At 37.9% G+C, this 23,030-nt stretch overlaps 1 protein-coding gene across 1 annotated transcript in view; it reads left to right on the top strand.

Annotated features, from left to right (window-relative positions):
• CACNA1C (calcium voltage-gated channel subunit alpha1 C) overlaps positions 1-23,030 on the top strand; it is a gene marked incomplete at both ends in the record, with an annotated part of 485,303 nt that overhangs the window by 63,042 nt on the left and 399,231 nt on the right. Inside the window, 2 exons of the mRNA XM_080351364.1 lie at positions 14,127-14,448; positions 18,163-18,268. Of these exons, the coding sequence (XP_080207490.1) occupies positions 14,127-14,448; positions 18,163-18,268 (428 nt within the window). The remainder of the gene's footprint in view (positions 1-14,126; positions 14,449-18,162; positions 18,269-23,030) is intronic.

The raw sequence follows: 23,030 nt of genomic DNA, 5'->3' as shown, positions 1-23,030 counted from the left end.
ACTGACTCTGCCACTTCCCTGGGCAACCTGTTGCAGTGCTTTACAACCCTTCCAGTGAGGAAATGATTCCTAATATCCAATCTAAACCTCCTCTGGTGCAACTTAAGGCCATTTCCTCTCATCCTGTCACTTGTTACTTGGGAGAAGAGACCAACCCCCTCCATGCTACAACCTCCTTTCAGGTAGTTGTAGTAAACTGTAAGGTCTCCCCTCAGCCTCCTTTTTTGCAGGCCAAACAGCCTTAGATCCCTCAGCCTACATAAATCTTGTTCTGTAGACCCTTCACCAGCTTTGTTGCCCTTCTCTGAACTCTCTCCAGCACCTCAGTGTCTTTCTTGTAGTGAGGGGCCCAAAACTGAACACAGGATTCAAGGTGGGGCCTCAGCAGCGCCAAGTACAGGGGAACAATCATTTCCCTAGTCCTGGTGGTCACACTATTCTTGATGCATGCCAGGATGCTGCTGGTCTTATTGACGAACTGGGCGCACTGCTGGCTCATGTTCCGCCACTGTCAACCAACACTCCCAGGTTCTTTTCCACCAGGCAGCTTTCCAGCCACTCTTCCCTGAGCCTCTAGCACTGCCTGGGGTTGCTACATGAGGAAAGTGAAAAAAAGAAAGTACATCCCTCCTTTATTCAGCATGAGCATGTAAAAGATTTGACACCACATGACTCTTTAACTGGAAAAAACATTATTTTTGAACCTCATACAATTGGCCTCAGCTCATTGATCCAGCTGGTCCAGATCCCTCTGTACAGCCTTCCTACCCTCCAGCAGGTCAACACTCCCACCCAATTTGGTGTCATCTGCAAACTTGCTGAGGATGCACGCAATCTCCTTGTCCTGATTGTTGATAAAGAGATTAAACAGATCTGGCCTGAATACTGAGCCCTGGGGAACACCACTTGTGACTGGCCACCAACTGGATTTGCCTCCATTCACCACAACTCTTTGGGCCTGGCCATCCAGCCAGTTCTTTACCCAGCAAAGAGTATGCCGGTCCGGGCCATCAGCTTCCAGCTTCTCCAGGGGAATGCTGTGGGAAATAGTGTCAAAGGTTTTACTGAAGTCTAAGTACACAACATCCACAGCCTTTCTCTCCTTCATTAAGTGTGTCACCTTGTCATAGAAGGAGATCAGGCTGGTCAAGTAGGACCTGTCTTTTGTAAACCCATGTGCTGACTGGGCCTCATCATTTGTTTGTCTTGTGTGTGCCATGTCATGGCAGTCAAGATGATCTGTTCTATGACCTTCTCAGGCACCAGCGTCAGACTAACAGACCTATAATTACCCGGATCCTCCTTCCGGCCCTTCTTGTAGATGGGCATCATGTTTGCCAACTTCCAGTCCACTGGGACCTCCCTGGTCAGCCCAGACTGCTGATTAATGATGGGAAGTGGCTCTGCCAGCTCCCTCAGTACCCTTGGATGGATCCCATCTGGCCCCATAGACTTGTGGGCATCTAAGTGGTGTAGCAGGTCACCAGTCATTTCTCCTTGGATTATTTGGGCTTCATTCTGCTCCCCATCCCTGTCTTCTGGCTCAAGGGGCTCTGTACCTGGAGCACAACTGGTCTTACTGTTAAAGACTGAGGCAAATAAGGCATTTAGTACCTCAGACTTTCCCTCATCCTCTGTGACTCTTTGCCCTCACTTCCACCAGAGGATGAAGATAATCCTCACCCTCCTTTTGTTGCTGATATACTTATAGAAACATGGTTTTGTTCCCTTTTACAGCAGTAGTCAGGCCCACCTCTAGTTGAGCTTTGTCCCTTCTAGTTTTCTCCCTGCATGACTTCAAGGCATCCTTGTAGTCCTCCTGAGTAGCCGACCCCTTCTTCCAAAGGTTATACGTTCTCCTTTTATTCCCGAGTTCCAACCAAAACTATTCTGCTGGTGCCACCAGTCTCACAGCCAGGTATTGATCTGATGGGTCTTCCTGTATCTTTCCTCATTGTACCCTGCAACTGGGGGGACAGAGAGCACTCCAGTGCATGTATGCTGTGCCTCCAGACAGGGAGGACACAATACTGATGCCATACTCCAGAGGTAGTGAGAGATGCCTTCTCCTTGTAAATAGACTGGCTGCGTTTTTTGTTTCTTTGGTTGGTTGGTTTTTTGTTTGTTTGTGTTTGTTTTGTTTGTTTTTTGGTGTCCCTAATAAGCAATAAAAATGTAGAATGTCTTGCCCACTGTTCAGATGGTATCAGAGTAAACAGTTTGTGGGAAATTTCTTGCTTCTTTTGTGATGCTGATCTGATGAAGTGCAGTGTCCTAAGAAAGGAACACAAAAGCCTCAGCTTTTGCTGACTTTGTGTGAGCTGAAAACTATCAGAAAGATGAAGCTGGAGCTCTAACTCAATGGCAGTGCATAAATATTGGCCACTGACTTCTAAGCAAGTGCTCTACAAACCTGGTGCATCTGCTTTTGCCACCTTTGCTTTGGTACGTGTAAATTCAGTAATGAACAATGAATCAGCTTTTATATAGTAGGATTTTTTATTTTTAGAAAGAATCTATAAAGAAGACTGTCTCAAACATTTGTCTGCATCTGCTGTAGAAAAGGTTACAGAGAAGCTGGTTAACAATGTTTGTATAGACAACCAGTGACATAAGAACTATTTTAGGGTTATGTGTTAGTGTTCAACCTAAGATGTAAGCCAGATGCTTTCCCCCTTCCCTACGTTCCATCCCCATACAGTTGCTTACAAAGCTTGTCTCTTGATTTTTCTCACCTTGGATTATACATGCTCCCCCCTCCTCTTTTTGCTACAGTTGCAATATTCTGATTTAGTGCCTTATTTGGTTTGGAAATGCTCTTAACTAGCAGAGCAAGTCAAGAGTGCTTGTTTTTGCATCTGGATATTACATATGCTTAATATTCAGTCTCAGAACATTCTGCAAGAGGATGCCAATAAATAGAATGTTAGAGATAGAAAGTACCAAACAACTCAATGAACTCATTTTCATCTTTGTGAAGTGACTATAAAAATATGATTAAATCTGTTAATGCTGTGATGCCTCTAGATCACAAAAGTCTAGTTTGTGTAAAGGTGTTTTCCTTGTTGTTGTTGTTGTTTTTGTTTTTCTTCAAATTGCCTTTTAATATCAACTTGAAATGGAAACAAGACACTGTTTTCCTTTGTTGTATAGCATGGTTTATGTTCCTGTGGCTCATAGGGGCTTCCTTTTTCTTGCTTTGCAGAGTACGTTGCATATGGAGCATCCTCTTGAAATCTGAGAATGAGAGGAAATAGAAGGATAGGACTGAGGCAGGATATTTTGCCCTTTTTTGGATCATCTTTTTCTAGCACCCTAATGGTGCCAAGTTACAAAGAACCCACCTTTTTGAATGCTTTTGTCTAAAATAATTAAAAAGATAACATTTATCAGATTATGAAAATAAGGGTAGAATCCAAACTTACATATTTTCACGTGCTTAATTCTTAGGATTTGGTAGAACTTCTTGTACAGTCTGTTTCAAAACTTTCTACTTCAGTTGCTTTTCTGATGTTTTTTTTTGGTCTCACTCCAAGCAGTAGGGTAAAAAAACCCACCACAACACACTGCACTTTAAAAATAGAAAAATGTGGTTTTTAGAACCCTAAGATTAATAGCTGAAATCAAAGTCAGTTTTGACACTTGAAATATGTTTTAATACCTCTTCCTTTGGAACTGCCTGCATTTCAAGAAGTGAGTACATCTTTAATTTATTAGGATATTGCATGCATAATCTAAAATTAGGTAAATGAAGTTTAAAATAAGTTCTAAGTTTTGCCTTACTGAAAAGCAACAACTAGTTTTCAGGTGACTGTTTTGTGTGGGTGCTAATGATATCATTTACACATGTCTGATTTTCACGAAGTATAATGTAGTAGGTTTCTCTTAAAATTAGGTATATGTTATTCTCTGAAGTGGTACGCCCAATACCCGAATGAACCTTTGATTTAGGTGCCTGCTGTGATCAGTCCTTGCAACCCTACCCACAGACTGAGACAGAAGTAGTGATGCCAGGTTTGGTGCTGGCTAGCAGAAGGAGTTGATGAATTTTGACTACTTTGAATGAGGGGGCTAAAAAGGAGGAGAGATATGGACCAGGTGGCCTTCAGAGATCCCTTTTAACCTAAGTTATTGTAGGATAATGTGGATTAATGTCTTCCTAATGGGGGTGTTGCCACTTGGAGGGAGGGCTGGCATGAAGTACTTATGGCTTGTATAGGACAGTTAGACATACACTCTCCTTTTACATACTAGTTAAGCCCTTTCTAGCAAACTCTGCCTGCCATCTGGGTTTGTGCAGCTGAACCTTGGCCCCATAAGCAACAAGAGAAAGCAAAAAAACTCAGGCTATAAGAATTGGCACTCTGTCTTGTTTATCAAGGCTGATCTCTATTTAGATATGGATATTAAAGGTTTTTTGTTGTTGTTGTTTTGGGGGTGTGTGTGTGTCTTTATTGAAATTTGTCTGTAACTCAGATACAGATCTATACAGTGATCTCTTTGGACTCCTTAATGATCATCTACCTGATGTAACTGGGAACAGACTGCTATTTCTGGACTGAGAATACTATGAGTTGTGAAAGAATTGTGATTGATTTTTCTAGGATGAAGAACTGTTGAAATTGCAGGCTTTGAATTATTTAAACATCATACCTTTGCACCTATTTTCCACTTTTTGCTAACTTTTGTGCCAAAAGCAGCTACAGTGTTGCTCTCTACCTTGTTCACAAACATGTGCATGCATGTAATCCCCACACATAAGTGGGAGTCATCTCATCTCATTTAATCCACTTAAAGTTGACATGTAATTAAATTCATGTTTTAGATTACTTCTGTACAATCTGAAGAGAGATTGGCACTTCCAGCAGCTGGTTTTGCTTGTATTTCAGATATCTGTCTTAATAATGGAAGAAACAATCTTCTGTACTGACTATAGAGGGAGCTTAGATAAGATCCCTTTTTTAAAAATGGCTTGGGTAGTGTGAGGCAAATCACATTAGCAGGTTTGTTTATTGATTTCTATCTCACTCTGAAGAGAAGCTGCCTTCTCTGTTTCAGCTCTGCATTCTCAGACAATCCGTACACCATCTAATACAGTAGAGATTATTTTAAACCTGCAAGATCTTAATTTCTATAAAGAAGTTACGTTTAGATTAATCACTAAGTGAGGAGTAATCATTCACCAATAAGAAAATGATGAGCAGTTAAGTTGACAAGTTTGTCAGAAGAATCCAATCCATTGAATTACAGTTAATCTCCAGAGCAATTTTACTGCAGTCAAGGAAATTTTACCAAAGATATGCTTGATCCTGGTACACTTACTGACAATGACATTAGCTTATATGAATGGTGCAAACCCATACATTTAAGCAAGAAAACTCTCTCTTGGTGTCTCTGTCTGAGGATCTGTGCTTGGGGGGTGTCCAAGAAACATGTTGTTCTTCCAGGAAACTCACCATGATGTTTAGGCACGTTACTGCAAAGGTTTTGTACTGATAGGTTCCCTAAATTACTTTAAAAAGATGTGTTAGTGCACAATACCATGAGACATGCATCTACAACTGTTTAATTTATATGCCATTTGGTGTTAGAAATGCCTTAGTGCTTTGCTTTCTGTGGGAGACTGCATTACCACAGTAGAACTATGGTTTTAGGTAAAAGCTGTTGCTAGCCATTTCTTTGAATAGATGGCTAATAGGGTTCCCTAAGGCTTATCTGAGATGAATACAAATACTGTTATTAGTAAAAACTATCTTTACGTCCCTGGTCCTCTGGTGCTATTTTTGTGTTTTATAAATGTTTCAGTGAGGTGTGGTTGAAGGAAAGTGTTCCTTGGTTTGACTTCTGAGAGCTTAATCTAGGTGCCACCAGAAACGTCTCAAGAAACCAAAAAGGATTCTTTGTGAGTTTCTTTTTGTTTTCTTGTAGCTTGAAAACCACAAGAAAATACAAATTCTTCAAAGGAAATTGGCTTCTTATCACCTTCTACACCACCCCTCAGCCTAATAAATGTATCTCGTAATAGAATTTGTAGTCCAGCTGAGTTGTATTATAGACTTCTCTGGCTCTTTTGATATCTACATCGATCATCAAACTTTTCATATTAGACACTTGCCTCGGGGCTTAACATTTAGTAGGCTCCATAGTTTTTGCCTGTATTCCTCCTCTATAAAAAAGAGAGACCAGTCTAGTTCTCTTGAATCCATAGTTACAGAAGAGAAAATCAGAAGCTAGGCAGATTTTTGTGACTGTTGAGGATTTTCAAACTTGTGCCTTTCTAGATTCCTTCAAGCAAGATTTTGACAAGGTACCTCTTTGGTGAAGGAGGCAGAACAGACTGTTGCTTTACTTTATTTATTTTTTTTTTTTTTTCAGAATGGAGAGATAAAACTGAAGAAATAAAAGAAGAAACACTTGAGTGATTAAATCTTAGATGATAACTTGCTATCACCTGTTAATTAGAAGGGAAAAGAAGGGGAGATTCTATATCATTTGTGTTGTAGACTGTGCTGTAAAGACCCCAAATTTGTTAGTAAATAAGAATATGATTTACTTTTACTACAACTACAGGACTGTATCTCTTATTAAAAATAAAAAGAACCCAATTCAACCCAAGCATCCCCTACCACAAAAAAAACCCAACAACCAACCAACAAACAACCCACCAAACCCAACAAAACAAAACCAACAAAACCCCCAACAAAGTAAACCAAAACAATACAAACCAAAAAACCACACCGAAAACCACAACCCAAAGAAACAAAAAACCCACCCCACCCCAAACACCTGAACTGTGTTCATTGAAAACCATGGTATTTTCAAATAGAAAAGTAAGAGAAATTTATATATAGGTTCCTAGATCTTTTACATGTTCAAGTGCGTATGGAGGAAAGGTTTTATCAGGAAGCAATGGGTTTCTAACATACTGTGAACCAAGCTGGTTTTGCACAGAGAGAACTATATACGTAGTGATTTTAAGGGAAGAGTTGTTCCATGATTTATTCCAGTGTGGACAGGGAATTATTACTGCTTGTATGCTTGTTGTGCATTACTAATGAGCCAGGAATCTGTGCTGGATGTTCTACCAAAAAAGAATAAAAATCTGTCCCTTTATCAGAAAATTCAGAATCTAAATAGTGTTGGCAAAGTTACAATAACTTACCATGAAGTTTCCACAGTTAATTTTCAAGCATAAACATTTAACTTTGGAGCCATTCAATACTTGAAGTGAGAGGAGCTTGTGCACTTGCTCTTTTTATTTAAACGGACTTGTTTCTTCACGTTGCTAGTAGCTCATTGTGTCTTCTGATGTTTATGACGTTCAGCAAAAACCTCTCTGTTTGGAGGGGGGAGATAAAGGAAAACAAAGATCTAGTTGAAAATGAAGCATGGTCCTTGAATAAGATTTTTTTGTTTAGATTTAAAAAAATGTTTAGTCTTGATGGCAAATGAACTGTCTTAAATCATGCATCTCTTACATGTGTGTTCTGAAGTCCCCAAACAATTTACAGGAAAAATTCTTTAACTCTCTTATCTGGGCTAACAACTACATACTGAATTTTAATCTGACACGATGATTAAAGTGCATGTATATGCTATAAATGTTGTTATAGAAACAGCCATAGTTCAAGTTGCAATCCAACTTTGATTATAACTCCTATCTCTACTTACAAATTACCTCCAGAAAAATCTTCTTTTTGGGGAAAAAAAACTATTGTCACTTTAGCAGTTACTTCTCAGAATTAATGTCTTGTCAACTTTTTTTTTTTTTTTTTCAATAGGCAAATAAGCAAAAATATCCAAACCATGCTTTAAAGAAAGTGAATTTTATGTATATGCAACCCTGCATTTGCCAGGAGAAATTTCCAGGGATGTCAACTGAAAATTTAATAAAGATTTCCAGAAAAGACTGTTTTCCTCATACAAAGAAATGGACTGATATAACTTGAAGATTTTAAACTTTGTGTATGGGTATTTGTTGTAGTCCTGATATACTGAAAGGCCAATCATTCTGTGGGCTCTCACCTTTCCACTGTGGAGTGATGAGCATGCATATGGAAGTCTTATAAAGTACTGATGTAGCTGTGATGATCTAAAGGTTTGAATGAAGCGGGGTTAATACAGAGAGGTCGCTTTTGATAGATTAGCTGATAAAAGAAATACATCCCCTTTCTGTGCAAAGGACTCCCTTCAGGTCAAACTTGCTTCCGACTAACAAAAGAAACTACTGCTGACTATAAACCTTACGTTATGTATGTGATCCTGGAAAAATGTTTTTCTGACCTTGTCTAAAAGAACTGGAGTGCAGGAGGAAACTGCCACCAATCCAGAAGTCAATAGATGTGCTTTATTGCAACTACAATTAGAAAGTGTTTTCTCAAGGTAACATCCTGAATTTTTCTTACGGCAAAAGCTGTTGCTCATTCTTATTCACTAAGGATATGGTAATAAATATTCCCTTTCTGTTGTTTGAAATAACATACACACATGTATAGTTACATATTTTAAACCTATATGTAAATGTTATCATACTCTTTCCCCCCTCACATGTTCAGGAGCAGCAGTCCAAGCTCTGGCATTCCCATTTCTGCAACTTTACCTCATAGTTCATGTCTTCTAGGCCTTTGGTTTCCTTGTTCTCTTCTGGGCAGCCTGAACTGAGCCACATCTTTCCTGAAGCATAGAACTTGAAACTGCACGCTGTGTTTCAGCTGAAGCCATGCCAGTTCTGAGCTGAAGAGAAGCATTTCTTGTAGCGTTGCATAGATTTTTATCCCTGTTTATGTGCTACGTTGTGACGACTGGGAAGAAGGCAGTATGACAATATCTACCTCTGTTCTGTTGGGGATCCAGTATAAGCCCCAAGGCTTTTCTGAAAATAATTTAGGCGGATGATTCATTTTGCTTAAATACTTTGCATTTGTCCCTGCTGAACTCCATTCTATTTTTAAGACTTTCTCCAATTCATGAAGTTCATTTTGAATTCAAATCCTGTCCTTCAGTGTATTTGCTTTACCTCCCAGCTTCATAGTTACCTGCTTGTTTAATAACACCATTCACCATTTCATCATCCAGGACATTAATGAAAATAGTGAACAGAATCATATCCAGGGCAGGCACTTGGGTACCTGCATGTGACACACCCTTCAATTTAGACTGTACCAATGATAACTGTTCTCAGACATCCACTGGTTTTGTACTCGTTATAGCATTTTATTTTTTGTTTTTCTTTATCATATGTGCCTAACATCCTTGTGAAATTGTCATACAAGCCCTCGTAAAACTATTAATGAAGTCGGGAGACACAACAGTCACTGCTTCCACCTGGTTCTGGAAGGAATTAGTTTTCTTTGACACAATGTATTCCTGATGGATTCACATTGTTTCCCCTCTTCCTCCTTTTTTTAACTGGAGTCCCCGCTCACCATTCTGAGACTTCTCCTGTCTTCTGTGAGTTCTAACCAGCAGCCAACAGGTTTGAGATTACTTCAGAAATATTGTTAAATATTGTAGGATATTATAGGGTATGGTACCTAAGTAGCTGGAATGATGGACATTATCGAAGTACTTTCTAACATGTTGTTTCCCTTTTACAGTATGAAATGATACCCTTTTTGGGGACTAATTGTGCTAGTGACCTGCTCTTGATAGATTTTTAGTAAAAATTGATGCAAAAAGGTCATGTAACACTTAAGCCTTTTTGCAATTATCTATCAAATGCTCTCCTTTTTCCATTGGTTAATGGATCAATATTTTCCACGTTCTCCCTCTTATTAAAAGATGATCTCATACACTGACATTTTTTTTGTATGTGTGTGTGTGATTCTCCATGTTTCTCGTTAGGTACCTCTCACTTCAGTCTTTTATAACTTCTTCTCCTGTGTGCTTGAATTGGTTTTACATGTGACCTTAGTAGTGTGACCAGTATCCAGTTATGACACTATGATTTAACCAGTTTTGTCTTTTACTGTACTCATCTCTCCTTTGCTTTGAGGAAAAATACAGCTCTGCAATGCATTTTCAAGGCTTGCACTTTTAGGATTTGGTTGTTTTTAAATTAATGGGGGAAAAAAAAAGGTGACACTCCACATTGGCATAGCTCTATTTTCATTTAAAGGAAATCTAAGCACAAGTTCATCTAAAATACGTGTGTGGCTAACTAGACGAAGTAAAAAAAAAAATCAAAAGTTGCAATTCCATTGTGTCATTAACTTGCCCACTTCTCATATTAGAATAGTCACTGCTTTTTTATTTTTATATATATATATTTTTTTTTTTTTAATGATGCTTTTGAGATAGTTAATATGCGGCATGGCAGGTAGATGTTATTAAAATGCAAATAACACTTGGAAAGGTATTAATATAATCACCATATATTTTAATAGTGATTTTAGTGATGACCATTTTGGTGATTCAGTTACAAGCTTACAATATCAGGTATTTTGTGCAACATGGTTCATTTCCTGTTGTTTGGCAACCTTATCTGTTACTTTTCTGACCGATTTCTGTTTTTGAGACCTGTATTTCTGTTGTTTTTTGTATTCTAAGTAGTTCTGCAAATTTGCATTTTGACAGAAATGAAGGTCTCCCTCAAAGACTTCGTCATCGAATTTGTTCACTTACATTGACTTTTACCTTTAGTTACTATTCAAATGCTTAAACACATGATCTATAGCACAGAACTACTTGAGAGAGAAGGGTTTTTTTCACCAGCTGGACGTAGTCAACAGTACAAATTCTTGCTAAAGGGTGGTAGGGATTAGCAGGGTGATAATACTGTGGATCACAGTGCTTAGTGAGTTACTGCAGTTGAGTGAGGGCTGAATCTCAGTTTCCCACTTCTGGTCAACTTCCAGCTTAATAATAGTATAAACAAATACGACAAAAGTGATTTAGGTATCACAAAACTTTATTTGTAGTGGGAAAATCGAGGGAAGTATTTTAACTGCTACAATGCAGAATGAAAATAGCAAATCCAGTAACTGCAGCTCCTAGGTTGCATCACAGTTTTCCGGTGGGGGAGAAATGAGTGCTACAGGTGAAATTTAGCATGGTGCCTCACAAGTTCAATATTAATTGTGTTCTGTTTACTTCCTAGGAATTAACATTAAGCATTTAAATTATAGGGTAGAATTTAATTCTCCCTGAAACTTTGGCTATGCTGGCTTTGAAAATATGTTGCTCAGTTGCTGAATGTACTTTCTGTGAAGCTGTGTGAGCGTCACTCTTTAACTTATGCCATTTCCGTAAACTACCTGTAGATCAAGTCATTTGCCACTGCCATTCGTTATTTAGTACAGATAGAGTCTGCAGTCTCTGAGCTTCATAAAACAGACTGACTCTTATCTGTAATCAATATTTGTAATATTTGTTAATATAAATCTGTCATTACTGACTCATCTTTTGAAATTAATTCGAGACAAAGCACTTTATTATGGGACTGATGATCGTGGTAGAAACAAAAGCAATGAAACCACCAGAAGTTGTATCCTTAAACTTGCTGGCGCATCAAAGTCAAAATGTATAGACTTGAATGCTCATGTGAAACTTAATTAATAAGCAATAATAATGGTGAATCTTGACACATTCCCAAGTTGCAGAAAAGTCTTCATTAAGATGCAGCAGCTGTTTACTTTCAGGACCACATGGTCTAGTCAGCATGATAAAAACACTGTGGTGATGGATCAGCAAGTTTGCTTTTATTGGAAAACACACATCTTTCTTAGCTGCTCTAATGGGTCAATATTAAGAGCTGGAGTCAGAGTTGAAGAATAATTAGAATTAGAGTAAATTTTTTTTTCTACTTTCCAGCATGCCTTAGGCTAAGGAGGTCAAATAGAAGCTAAACAGAAAAACTGCATCTGGAACTAGTCTGAAAATAAATATCTATCCCATGAGTAGCGCTGTGTACGATTTGCTTAGTCTTAGAAAACTAAGTTTGTCTGCCAGCTGATTGCCTGCTTCATTGAAGGAAATCTGCTTAGCCTGTGCAATTCTGAAAGCTTTTTCTTCAGTTTCAAAATCTGAGAGATGTGAATTAACTATTTCCCATTTCTTGTTTCTTTCAGCTTTCTCTTTCACATCAGAGTTGTATTACTCATCAGCTTCCTTTTGGCTGGTTTGCAACTAGGAGGTTTTTCAGTGAGCAGAGATAAGCTCTAGATTTTCCTGCTATGCAATGAAACTATAACAGCCCGGAAATCTTACGGCAATGCCTGACATAAAACAACATCTGACTCTATCATGTCCTTCTTTGCAATTCAGTGAGATGAATTTCAAAATCTTGCATGCTTTCTAGGTAGAAGTGTATCATGGTGCACTCTGTGCATCAATGTGCTTGTATTTATTGTACCTGCTTTAATTCATCTGTAGTGCAGTCATTGCTACCACATCTTGGTGCTGCACATCTAGCTATGAAATATACATCTTCAGTAATTATTTCTGTTCAAGAACAGTTCACCAGTTCCTTAGTTATGAATGTCTGTCATCCAATATTTTAAAGAAAACAGAGCGTCGTGTTTATCCCTTTGCTTTTTCTAGTAGTGTATAGAAGTCCATCTGATCTATTTAGTAACTATTTTTGTATTAATCTAAAATTGAACATGGTCAGTAGTAGACTTTGAGCTTGCTTTGAAGTAAAAGTTGATCTAACTCCTTTACTGGGTTTCTGCTCTCTGTCTGGCATTTACACTCTTTCTGAATCAGTCGCTGCTCACCAGATGTAAGTGCAAACACAATCTCTTGAGTGTGCAGTGTTTTGAAACTGACCACTGGCTTCAAAGCCTGTGAAGGAATAAGATCTGTGGGCCATTTGGGCTTCCTTTTACCTCTGTCTCAACATATGGGCCACAGGCAAACTCGCAAGTCCATAGAAAAGATAAGTAGTCTCTTAAATCTTATGTAGGACATATCTAAACAAGACATTCTTCCTAGTTGAAGTTTGCTGTTGTGACTTTGTGTAGATTTTATGTTGCATGTTTCTAACATGGTTATATTTTCTTCTATGAAGTCTGGGTGAAAATTCAGTTAATCTTTCTCAGGTTCTCACATATTGCAGTTGAAACCTACTCCAAAGAGCAAGAGAATCTATTCTGAAGTTTTAAAATTCACTCATTTTGAAGTTATTTAAGTTTTAATTCAAGTCACTGAAAAAACTTAATTGAAGAGGCATAAATGACTTAACTGTCTTTACTGAAACAGTGTATCAATTGCACTAAGTTGGAAGGGTGACTTTTATTTTTTGTACTGCAAGGCCTTCTAAATATCAGCCATATGTCACCTGACATATATGCTATTATTGTGGCTGGGCAAAAGCATATACTCCCTCAGTTTTGGCTAAAAGAAGTGCAAAACTTGGAACTGCCAGCTTGTAGCATTCTTGTTAATACAGACTTTTAAAGTAAGTGTTACTCCATTGATTTCAATAATTCATGTATCTTAAAGTTGGATTATCAAGATCAGGAATCAGTTCCAGTTTTTAAATATGTATTCATTGGCCTAAACTATCCACAAAGCATCCTACAGAGCACAAAAGCCATGAACTGTGCATTTGTGTTTGCATTTTTGCTTCAGTGTACTTTTGAGTCAGGCTGTTCTTAAGCTTATACCTATGTAATGTTTGCAGAGAGCTCTTGTTAAAATTCTGCTGTACCTTGAGGTGATCTTGAAAATGTAAGCGTTTTTATGATAGCACTTGAGAACCTTGTTTGGGTGCTGTGCCATGCACCAAATAGCATAGTGCTGCATGTCTGTGTGATAAAGTGATGCGGGCTAGCCTCACCTTTTGAACCTTCAAACAATTCAACTCACAAAATGTGGGGGTAAAAAAGGAAAAGGACAGTGCTTTTCTGTGGATGCCTGGAGATGGTATTGATTTGAGGCACTTCCAACAGCTCAGTATCCATTGGGTCTTGTTGGGAGGCTGTTGCAAGACAAATTATTGAGTAGTAGTTTTACTTTAAAATGAAGAGTTTGAACTGGAGGAACAAGCTGGTAGTAAGTGGATATCCTACACTTAACCTTAGCTGTTGATTTTACTGATACTTAAGATACTATTTCTCTTTTCTGCTGTTTAAAAAATGTCTTCACAATTAATTTTTTCTCTTCTTTTTTCCCTCCTTTCACAGGTTCCAACTATGGGAGTCCCCGTCCAGCTCATGCCAACATGAATGCCAATGCAGCTGCAGGGCTTGCCCCAGAGCATATCCCTACTCCAGGGGCAGCTCTCTCCTGGCAAGCTGCGATTGATGCTGCCAGGCAAGCCAAACTGATGGGTAGTGCTGGCAATGCAACAATATCCACAGCTAGCTCCACGCAGAGAAAACGGCAGCAGTATGGGAAACAGAAAAAACAGGGTACCACCACAGCTACGCGTCCTCCCCGGGCACTGCTGTGTTTAACACTGAAAAATCCCATCCGGAGGGCATGCATCAGCATCGTCGAATGGAAATATCCTTTTTGATGTTCTCATTTGGAAAACAGCAAATTGTTTGTGCCCATCAGGCGCTATTCATAAGTGTGAAGAAATCAATACACTAAGCTGAAAGGCACCACTGGGAATTTAAAGTACATGAATAGTTTTTGGTGTCTTAACAGAATTTCTGCTGGGGAAAAAAAGGTTAGGACTGAAGCTCTAACTATATCTTCATGTAAGAAACCACTAGAATTTTAAGTTATAAAGGTTAGGGGTTGAATTTTGCTCTTTTAAAAACATGTGGCCCAGTCTGAAATCAGTGGGGCATATGCAAGATACGAGGCCAGAACTAAACTGGCTCCAGGGATTGATATAATAGCAGCTGCCGGCTTTCCCTTCTTTTTCTTTGCAGGCACTTAAAGAGGTGCCGTCAGTTGAACAGCTCTGGTACTTTGAATCATACACACTTTTTTGCTGAACACTTGGCATCACGCTTTCTACAGTATGGAGAAAAGAATGGGACAAACAGAGGAGGAAAAAAAAACAAGCCTATGTGATAAGACCCTGAAAGAGAGCTAAGGTCTTCTAATCACATTGGGATTCCTCTTAAACTAGTAAGGCTCACTAATGTATGGTAATAGATACTGGTTATCTGGAAGAGGGGAAAAAGAGTTATAAGTAATACTGCAACACCTACATATGCAGTACAGGGCCAGATCTAGTAGTTTGAACAAGAGACAGACTGTGTCACAGATGATAGATGGTAACCACTGACACAGAACTGCAGAATATAAGGGTCAGCGCTGCTTCCCTGGAGAGTCAATGAGATTTTGGCCCTTGGCTTCATCATGTGGAAGGAGCAAAGGCTTTTTAGTCACCCAAGTCTGATCAGCACAAGCTGGAATTCAAGAATCTGGTGTGAAACACAAACTGAAATAATATATATCTCCCTTGTCTCCCCAAAGAGAAACCAAGACTAACACTGAACAGTAATTGTTAGTAAATCACAAGCTAATGGGGTTCTTCAGTAAATACAAAAGAAAAAGCATGTTGTTAGGGGTAGGTAAACACGTCAAGGGAAGGCAGTACAGAACTTGGCAGTAGTTAGCATGATAAAAAATGAATGTTGGCATTCAAGGCAATGTGATAATATTGTTCTTTTGGGGGTCTGGTGGGATGTTAGAAGGATCAAAACAGAATATGAGTATATTAGGTCTTGCTGACATGGGTATATTTTACAGATGAAGAACATATTAAAAATGCTCTTGTCAATTCTTACATGTCCTTAAATTACCTGCCTGCCTATTTCTTTCCTCTTTGGATGCTAATTTTTAATCCCACCCGATTAAGTTTGCTACTTTTTATCCCTTCTGGCATAGCTCTGATACTTTAAGCATAAGATGATGGATGATGACTAACAGGATGAAGCTGAATATTGATTTTCTTGCTAGCGCCCCAGTAACCACATGTCTTTAGAAAAAGAGCACAGAATGACATTTGATAAATGAATAAGATCAGCAATGAATGATGGGAATGATGTGTTGTAAAACAGGATACAGCACTGCTGAGATCAAGAGAGGACCAAACAATGTGATTAAAGGAATCAAAAAATGCTGATGCTTGCTTTTTTTTTGGTTTTGTTTGGTTTTAGGTGAGTTGATGGAAGTATTTTTATTTTTCCATCAGAACCCCTCATTGGACATCTGGTATTTATAAATGTGGAACACTTCAATGACAAGTAACTATATCAAAGGGTTCTTATTAGGTTTAATTTTATTCTGTACTCTGGATTTTCCTAATTGCTAAAAACTACTGAGAAAAGTTTAGCTTAATTTGCTGAACCACCAAAGTCTAAGCATAGTAGATATTAAACAAATATCAAATGGTACTCCTGTGGTTTCTTACCCAAACATTATAGCATTAAGGGCCTGAAGGTGCAGTTGCATGTAAGAAAATATGAAATTAAGTAATTACCTTATTTTGCAAAGATTTAGCTGTGAATTTAATTTTCTGCTGTGTGTGCAATGTATCTGTAGATTTTATAGCATAATATTTTTACAATGTAAAAAGAGAAGCAAAAATGCATAAATAGTGATAATTTAATAGATAATAATCCTGTGAAAACCAAAATCTGGGGAAAAAAGCAATTAAGAAAAGGAAAGCCTATGAAAATTCAGGGTTTTTTGGTAGTAAACACTATATATACAGCCTGAAGTATCTGAAAATTCCTGTTTGTTTCACAGGTAGTCTACCTACACTGATCTGCTCTTCTTCCTCCATATTATCTAATATCTCCTATTATCCATAGTCTTAAGCATGGTAGTCTGGCAAGTTTGGAACCCCTTGACTCTTCCATATGTGAAATGCAGAATGTATCTGAGCATATACATTGGTCAGGTGACTGGGATTTGTGTATATCTTGCAGTTCAGGCTGCTGCACATCCTGATCTCCTGTTCTTTCCTGCTAAAACCTGCCAAGAACAGCAGTCTGCTGACCAAAATCACACATGCTGTGTTGACATTTGGCAATGCTGCAAAGCCAGTCCCATGGTAGATCGATTCATGCTCAAATGTACTCTGTGGCACAGGTTATACTTGGTGTTCTCCTTGTCCTATCCTGCTCTTCATTTCCTTCCAGAGTATTGGTGAGTTACTCCAGACCTAGCCTCCAGGATGTTCTTGCAGGCAAGCAGATGTAGACAGACCATAAATCTGGGCTCTAGTCTGAGTTTGGAGACAGCTAATAAGGTTAAGGAGTCCATACAGGTAGATAAAGTGCAGTGCCAGCAAATTGGTCAGTAGAAAAATGCTTTTTGATTCCCATGGAAAGTCAGTGGGGCATCAAGGTGGTGCAGGATTTGTTTATTGAACATCCCATTTTTTTTTCTTTTTATTTATTTATTTATTTATTACCCACCGAACAAAATTGATGCCAGGCCAAAATACCCCTGCATGGATGCTAGTTCCTCTGTCATAAGGAACTCTTAGCTTCCTGGAGTCCTCAACATACTGTGTAGGCATTTCCCCCGCTGCCCCCCAACCATGATGCCAAATGGAATGGAAAAAAAAATAAATTAAACAACAACAACAACAAAAACCCTCCTTGAAATATTTTTAAGCAAATCTAGGATATGTGGCGGTGTCTAGTATAAACATATTTTAGACAAAGACATCTCTCTTTTTTGCCTTAAATTGTATCATCATTTACATGCCTTCTAACTAAACGTATGCGTGTATTATTTGGGCCCTTGCATTTGAGATGAGAGAGATTGAGAAAGGGGAAAAAAATTACAACAACAGCAAAAAAAACCAAAACCAAAACTTTTGTTAAAATTGTTTCAGGATTTGTAAATGCAGATGGAAAAGACTGAGAAACCAATTGTAAGAGGAAAGATGACATTCCTTCTAGAACAGGCTTCTGCTATTAAAAATAGTACAACCACATTTGAAGGAAAATGGAGAAAATGCAATCTAAATAAATAAAAGAAGAAAAAACTTTAAAGAAATCTGTGTTTACTCTGGCACGCGACTGGCCTACACTGCTTTTGACATATTAGGAAGATTCTTGGCTGGGAGCTCCTAAAAGCACTTAAAAAGGCATATGTTTCTTTTCAGAATACAAGGGTCTTGGAATGTTTTCTTTAAACAGAATTCTTATAAATCTTCTCTTTTTTATTTTTATTTTTATTTTTTTAAATTTTATTTATGTATGCACATTTTGGAACAATTTCCTTAACTCCATTCCTCAGACCATTTGAAATAATTATTTTACTGACTATATTTGCCAATTGTGTGGCCTTAGCTATCTATATCCCCTTTCCAGAAGATGATTCCAATGCCACCAATTCCAATCTGGTAAGTCCTTAATGGTGTTTAGTCTTACTATTTTGAAAATCCTTCTTAAAAGTGACCAGAGAGAGTGTTGAAGATAAGGAACATAAATATGTCCACCGACGATGAGAACATAATAAACTAAAAATTGGTTTTGAGTTCTACGTCTCCTCTATTTGTGTTAGCACCTATTTCAGTTGAGCTGGCTTTAGAAAAGAATGTTCTAAAAATTGTGTGGGTGCTGTATGTGATGTTTTCATTAACAAATTTCTGCATGCTGCAAAAGTGCTTGGTAAGTTTTAAACTGCAGGTATTTTCGGAAGAAATATTTTAATCATGGATTATACGATGGTTTTTGTCTTACAAAGTGCCATGGTGAATTTGATACTGTCTTACTCTCAGCGGATATATGAGCGCACAACTTGACTGATTTCTAGGAAGTACATTAATGCTTGGATTTCACAGACACATGTTTAGTTGGACAACGTTTGTGGATTTGGGTTTGTGTTGTTTTTTTGTGGTGTGTGGGTGTGTGTTGTGCGGGTTTTTTTTTGTCTTGTTGGGGAAAACTTTTCCTCTGTCACCAGTGATAATGTCAATGCTTTGTGAAAGAGCTGTTCATGAAAGAAGGCGAGAGTGCTTACTTTTGGCTTAGCATGAAATCACAGCAAAGAATTCTGTTCAGTAAGAGCACAACACAAAACAGCTCTGGAACACGATTCACTGGATTAGCAGAAAATATTTTTCTTCCTCTCATATATGTGAACAAATCTCCTACTTGTCTGGTTGAATCAGGATGAAAACTTGCTCCTGTAGTTTAAGAGTTGGGATGCTATTTTCTGATTGAAATTTACTGAGACTCAAGAAATTTTAGAGCAACAGGAGAGGAAAACAAAAGCCATACTTCCAAAGCAGAGGTAATTGGGATGGCTGACAGACATTGTAGTCAAAATGATCCATGCTGTTCTTGGAAGTTAATCGTTTGATTAAACATCCCTTGAAGTTATTTAAAACAAATTATGTACTTCAGAACTTTGCTGGAACAGTACTTCTGTGTTTGTGGTTTTTTTATTTTCTAATTTTTTTTTTTTTTTTTTTTAAAGTTAGTGTGGTGCTTTTCCACTGTAACTCCTTAAAGAAGTTTAAAAATAGGAGCAGATAAGTGACTGTTCTCTGCATTTACAGAACATATGAGTTGGTCTTGTTTCTCTTTTGCTATTATCTCTTTGTTACCTTGATTTAGTGTTTAACAACAATGATCTGTGGGGTGTATGTTCAAAACACTTCATTATAGCACCTTTCAAAAGTGAATATCTTTTATTTAAAAAAAGGCAGGTCCAATTGATCTACTGGTTATAAAAGATACTATGTTGTTTGTTGCACATTCAGACGTGCAAGGTTGAAAGAGGAAAACAAAGCAGAGTTGAAGGCTAGAGACTCTTAATCTTTCTTGAATTTAATTGGGTGTAGGTATTTGCTTTATTTCAGTGATGAGGTTGCTGGCTAATAAAGGTTAGGAGTATATTCATAAATGAATGAGGTATATTTAAATTGTTCTACTATGGGAAAATATATGCAACTTGTGAGCTGAATTGGTATTCTGCATTTGTTTTCCAAGACATTTTTTACATCATTTGGTCAATCTATCAAAACAGTCATGTAATTTGTGAGTAGGATTTAAAAAAATCCAGTCAAGCAAGAATTATCTTGGGAAAATTTAGAAATGTAACAGCCTTGATGATGAGGAGACATTGCTAATTTATCTAAACTGCTTCACAGAAGTAAGGGGAGAAGAAAATAAAATGAGGAGTCTGCCTGTTTGCACTTTGTTCTTTGAGTGTTAAGGAAAAGAGTAGTTAATAATGGAAAATGGGATACTAACTATCCCATGAGTGGCTTGCACTGGTGGAATTAAGACTCTGTTTTACACTACAAACGAAATCCTGGAGCTCTGACTACTCAGTAGCCTTTGTTTGTGTGATCTCCTGGTAGTCCCTGCTTGTGGTTGTTGTTTTTTTTTCTTGTGTTTTGGTGGTGGCGTTCTTCATTGTTTTCTGAGGGTGATATAAATATATCTTGCCACGTATCTACTGCAGTTGGGAAACAAACTTTTTGAGTATATGTCATATACGGCATTCTGAATTTTTTCACAGAATTGTGACGAGTTGCATGTCATGATTAGTGAGTAAAGTACTGAGCAATAGGGAGGGGTACTGAAGGAAAATTGGTGACAAAGGTGAAAAAATGTATTACTTGCGTTTCTTTGAATGGGATGAAAAAATAGATAGAACTCAGAGTTAAAATAAAGATATTTCAGACAACAAGAATTGCAGAAGAGTGGGACCTTACTCTGAACAAGCCAAAATGTACATGGGAGTGACTAGAAAGATGCTGGGTTTAACATGTAAATGTAAAAACTCATGTGCTCACTTGTTTGGTTTTTTTTTTTACATTTTTTTTTCTACCTGTGGGCATTTATTTTGCCATTAGATTTCTTTGTAGACATGAAATCTAGAGTTCCAAAGGCTATTATGTGAAACAGGGAAGGAGTGTGTGTCTGCAATATGTGCATGTAGGTTAATAATGTGCACAGAGGTGTGTACAGTGCAGAAGTGTGAGTCTGACTGAATGCATACAGAATCTTCCTAGCTGCCCAAAATAAAATTTCACTTGTTTAAGAACTCCTGATTCATTTCTAATTTGCAATTTAGTTGATTTAGGAGTAAGGCTGCCACAGAAACTCCCGCATCCCTGGTTTCCTGAACTTCCTGAGACATGAAGAAACTATCTACAGAAAACACTTGATGGATAGTAACTGTTTTACAAGGTCTGAAAGTGACACTACAACAGTTTTCCAATAAGTTGCCACTTTTCCCTTAGGGTCTGAGCATTCTTTCTCTAGGTTTCATAATAACTTTCACGCAATATTTTCTTTGGGAGTTGAGGTAAAAAAATAAATCCGTTTTTAACAAGCTAATGGATTAAAGAATGGTGAGAGAAGAGAAAGGAATTCTGAATTGTGTGACTGATTTCCTTCTCTCTGTAAAAGTAGAAAAATGATAGCTAAATGATGTTTTGATAAATACTTGCACTGTAGGAATTTAACAGATGTGATCAGCCATTGGTCAAATAGGGCAGACTTACTGCTGTATCTCTTCCACACAGGTCTTGAAGAGACACGTGCCTTGTTTGCCTGTACAAAACCAGTAACCCATTGTCATATCTCCAGTTTACTAAGCCTTGTCTTTAGGTGCAAAACCTGTTTGAACTCATACCACAGTAATTAGTATGAACACTGGAACTAAATACAGAAAAGTCTAATAAATAATTTCTTCCCTTTTGTGTTAGCAAGGAATTGTGACTAGCTGATATGTATTACAAGTTTAGGCCCCATACCGCAGGGATGTTCTGACTGGTCTCTGCAATCTGGCTTACTATAATGATAATTCCTGTAAGTCCTCAAGCCATTTTTACCAAGTCTAGGGATTGTATTTTCGACTGTGAAGCACTTTCATTTTTCAATTGCACATCTATACTAAAACTCAGTTTTCATATTCTTATGCTCAATGCAGTGTCTTTGTCACTAGTTTTAAGAAAAATGCCAGAGCAATATAATGTAGTAATAACAAATGCTTGAAGTTGTCTGCAGCAGTTTTTATGTTTTTCTTCCACAGTGTGTTCACTGGAAAACTTTTGAACTAGCATGAAAGGAGGGTGCAAATGTTTCTTGTATTAATGAACTCTGCTGAGACTTTGCTTAAATCTACAAGTAAAGAAAGCTCATGCATGACCCTCTGCAAAGAACAATTATGCATTCTCTTGATGCAGTCAGGAAAGTTGGAGCTAGTTTGAATGGAATTAAAGTTAGCCTGCATGAGGGGCTGTAACTGATATGGAGGCTTTCTGCTTGTTATCCCTGCAATTATGCATTAGAACTGAGATAACATGCATTTAGAAATAAAACTATAGACTGTCTAAGATAGGAAGCTGAGAGGAAAATGCTTCTGTCACTTTACTGGCAATTGCGAATGGCACAAGCCTGGTCAATGTCACAGCATGGTGATAACATAATGAGGTTAAGACCAAGGTTTACAACACGTTCTATGGATGGCGACTCAGTCAGTTGTTTATGCTTTGGATAAATAGCAGGAGAAGATTCCTTGTGGTGCTTCGATAGCTCTGCTTTCTGTCCCTTGTCCTTATTATAGGAAGGAAATCCTGTTGTACACTAGTTAAATATAAAAAAATGATCTCTTGTGTTTATGTGTGAGCTCATAATGGGATGTCACCTTCAGACTAATCTGTTAAACCTGAAATAGGACCCTGTGAAAAGGAAAGATGGGATTTCTGCTTGCTTGTCAGTGTTTGTGGTAATGTCTGCCTATGGAAAGGGAGCTTGCCTTTCAGGAAGGTATGTCTGCTTTATTAACTGGTGATTATGGTAGTACCCAGCTGAGCAGGTGATTCCTGTACAAAAAAAAAAAAGAGAAGAAACTGTTTTTAATCTTCTTTGCATTTTCAGCAGACTGACACAATAGGTATGGATTTGGCTATATATATATATATATTTATATATATATAACATTTCTAGATACTGGCATGACAAACTCAGCATTTTTTTTTTTTTATATCAGAGAATTCTGGAGTCAGCATACTGAGCAGCCTCTCAATTTTTCCCGTGCAAAGTCAGAAAATGTTAGAGAGCAAAGTGGGGGTGAGGGGGTCAGGAAAAGAAAGTATGGCTTTTCTGGATAAGGATAAGGAAGAATACTGCACAAAAGCTTTT

Source organism: Nesoenas mayeri (assembly GCF_963082525.1).
Source record: "Nesoenas mayeri genome assembly, chromosome: 1".
In the NCBI taxonomy this organism is placed as follows: Eukaryota; Metazoa; Chordata; class Aves; order Columbiformes; family Columbidae; genus Nesoenas; species Nesoenas mayeri.
The sequence above is the reverse complement of the archived record's forward strand: the minus strand, read 5'-3'. Positions and strand labels throughout refer to the sequence as shown.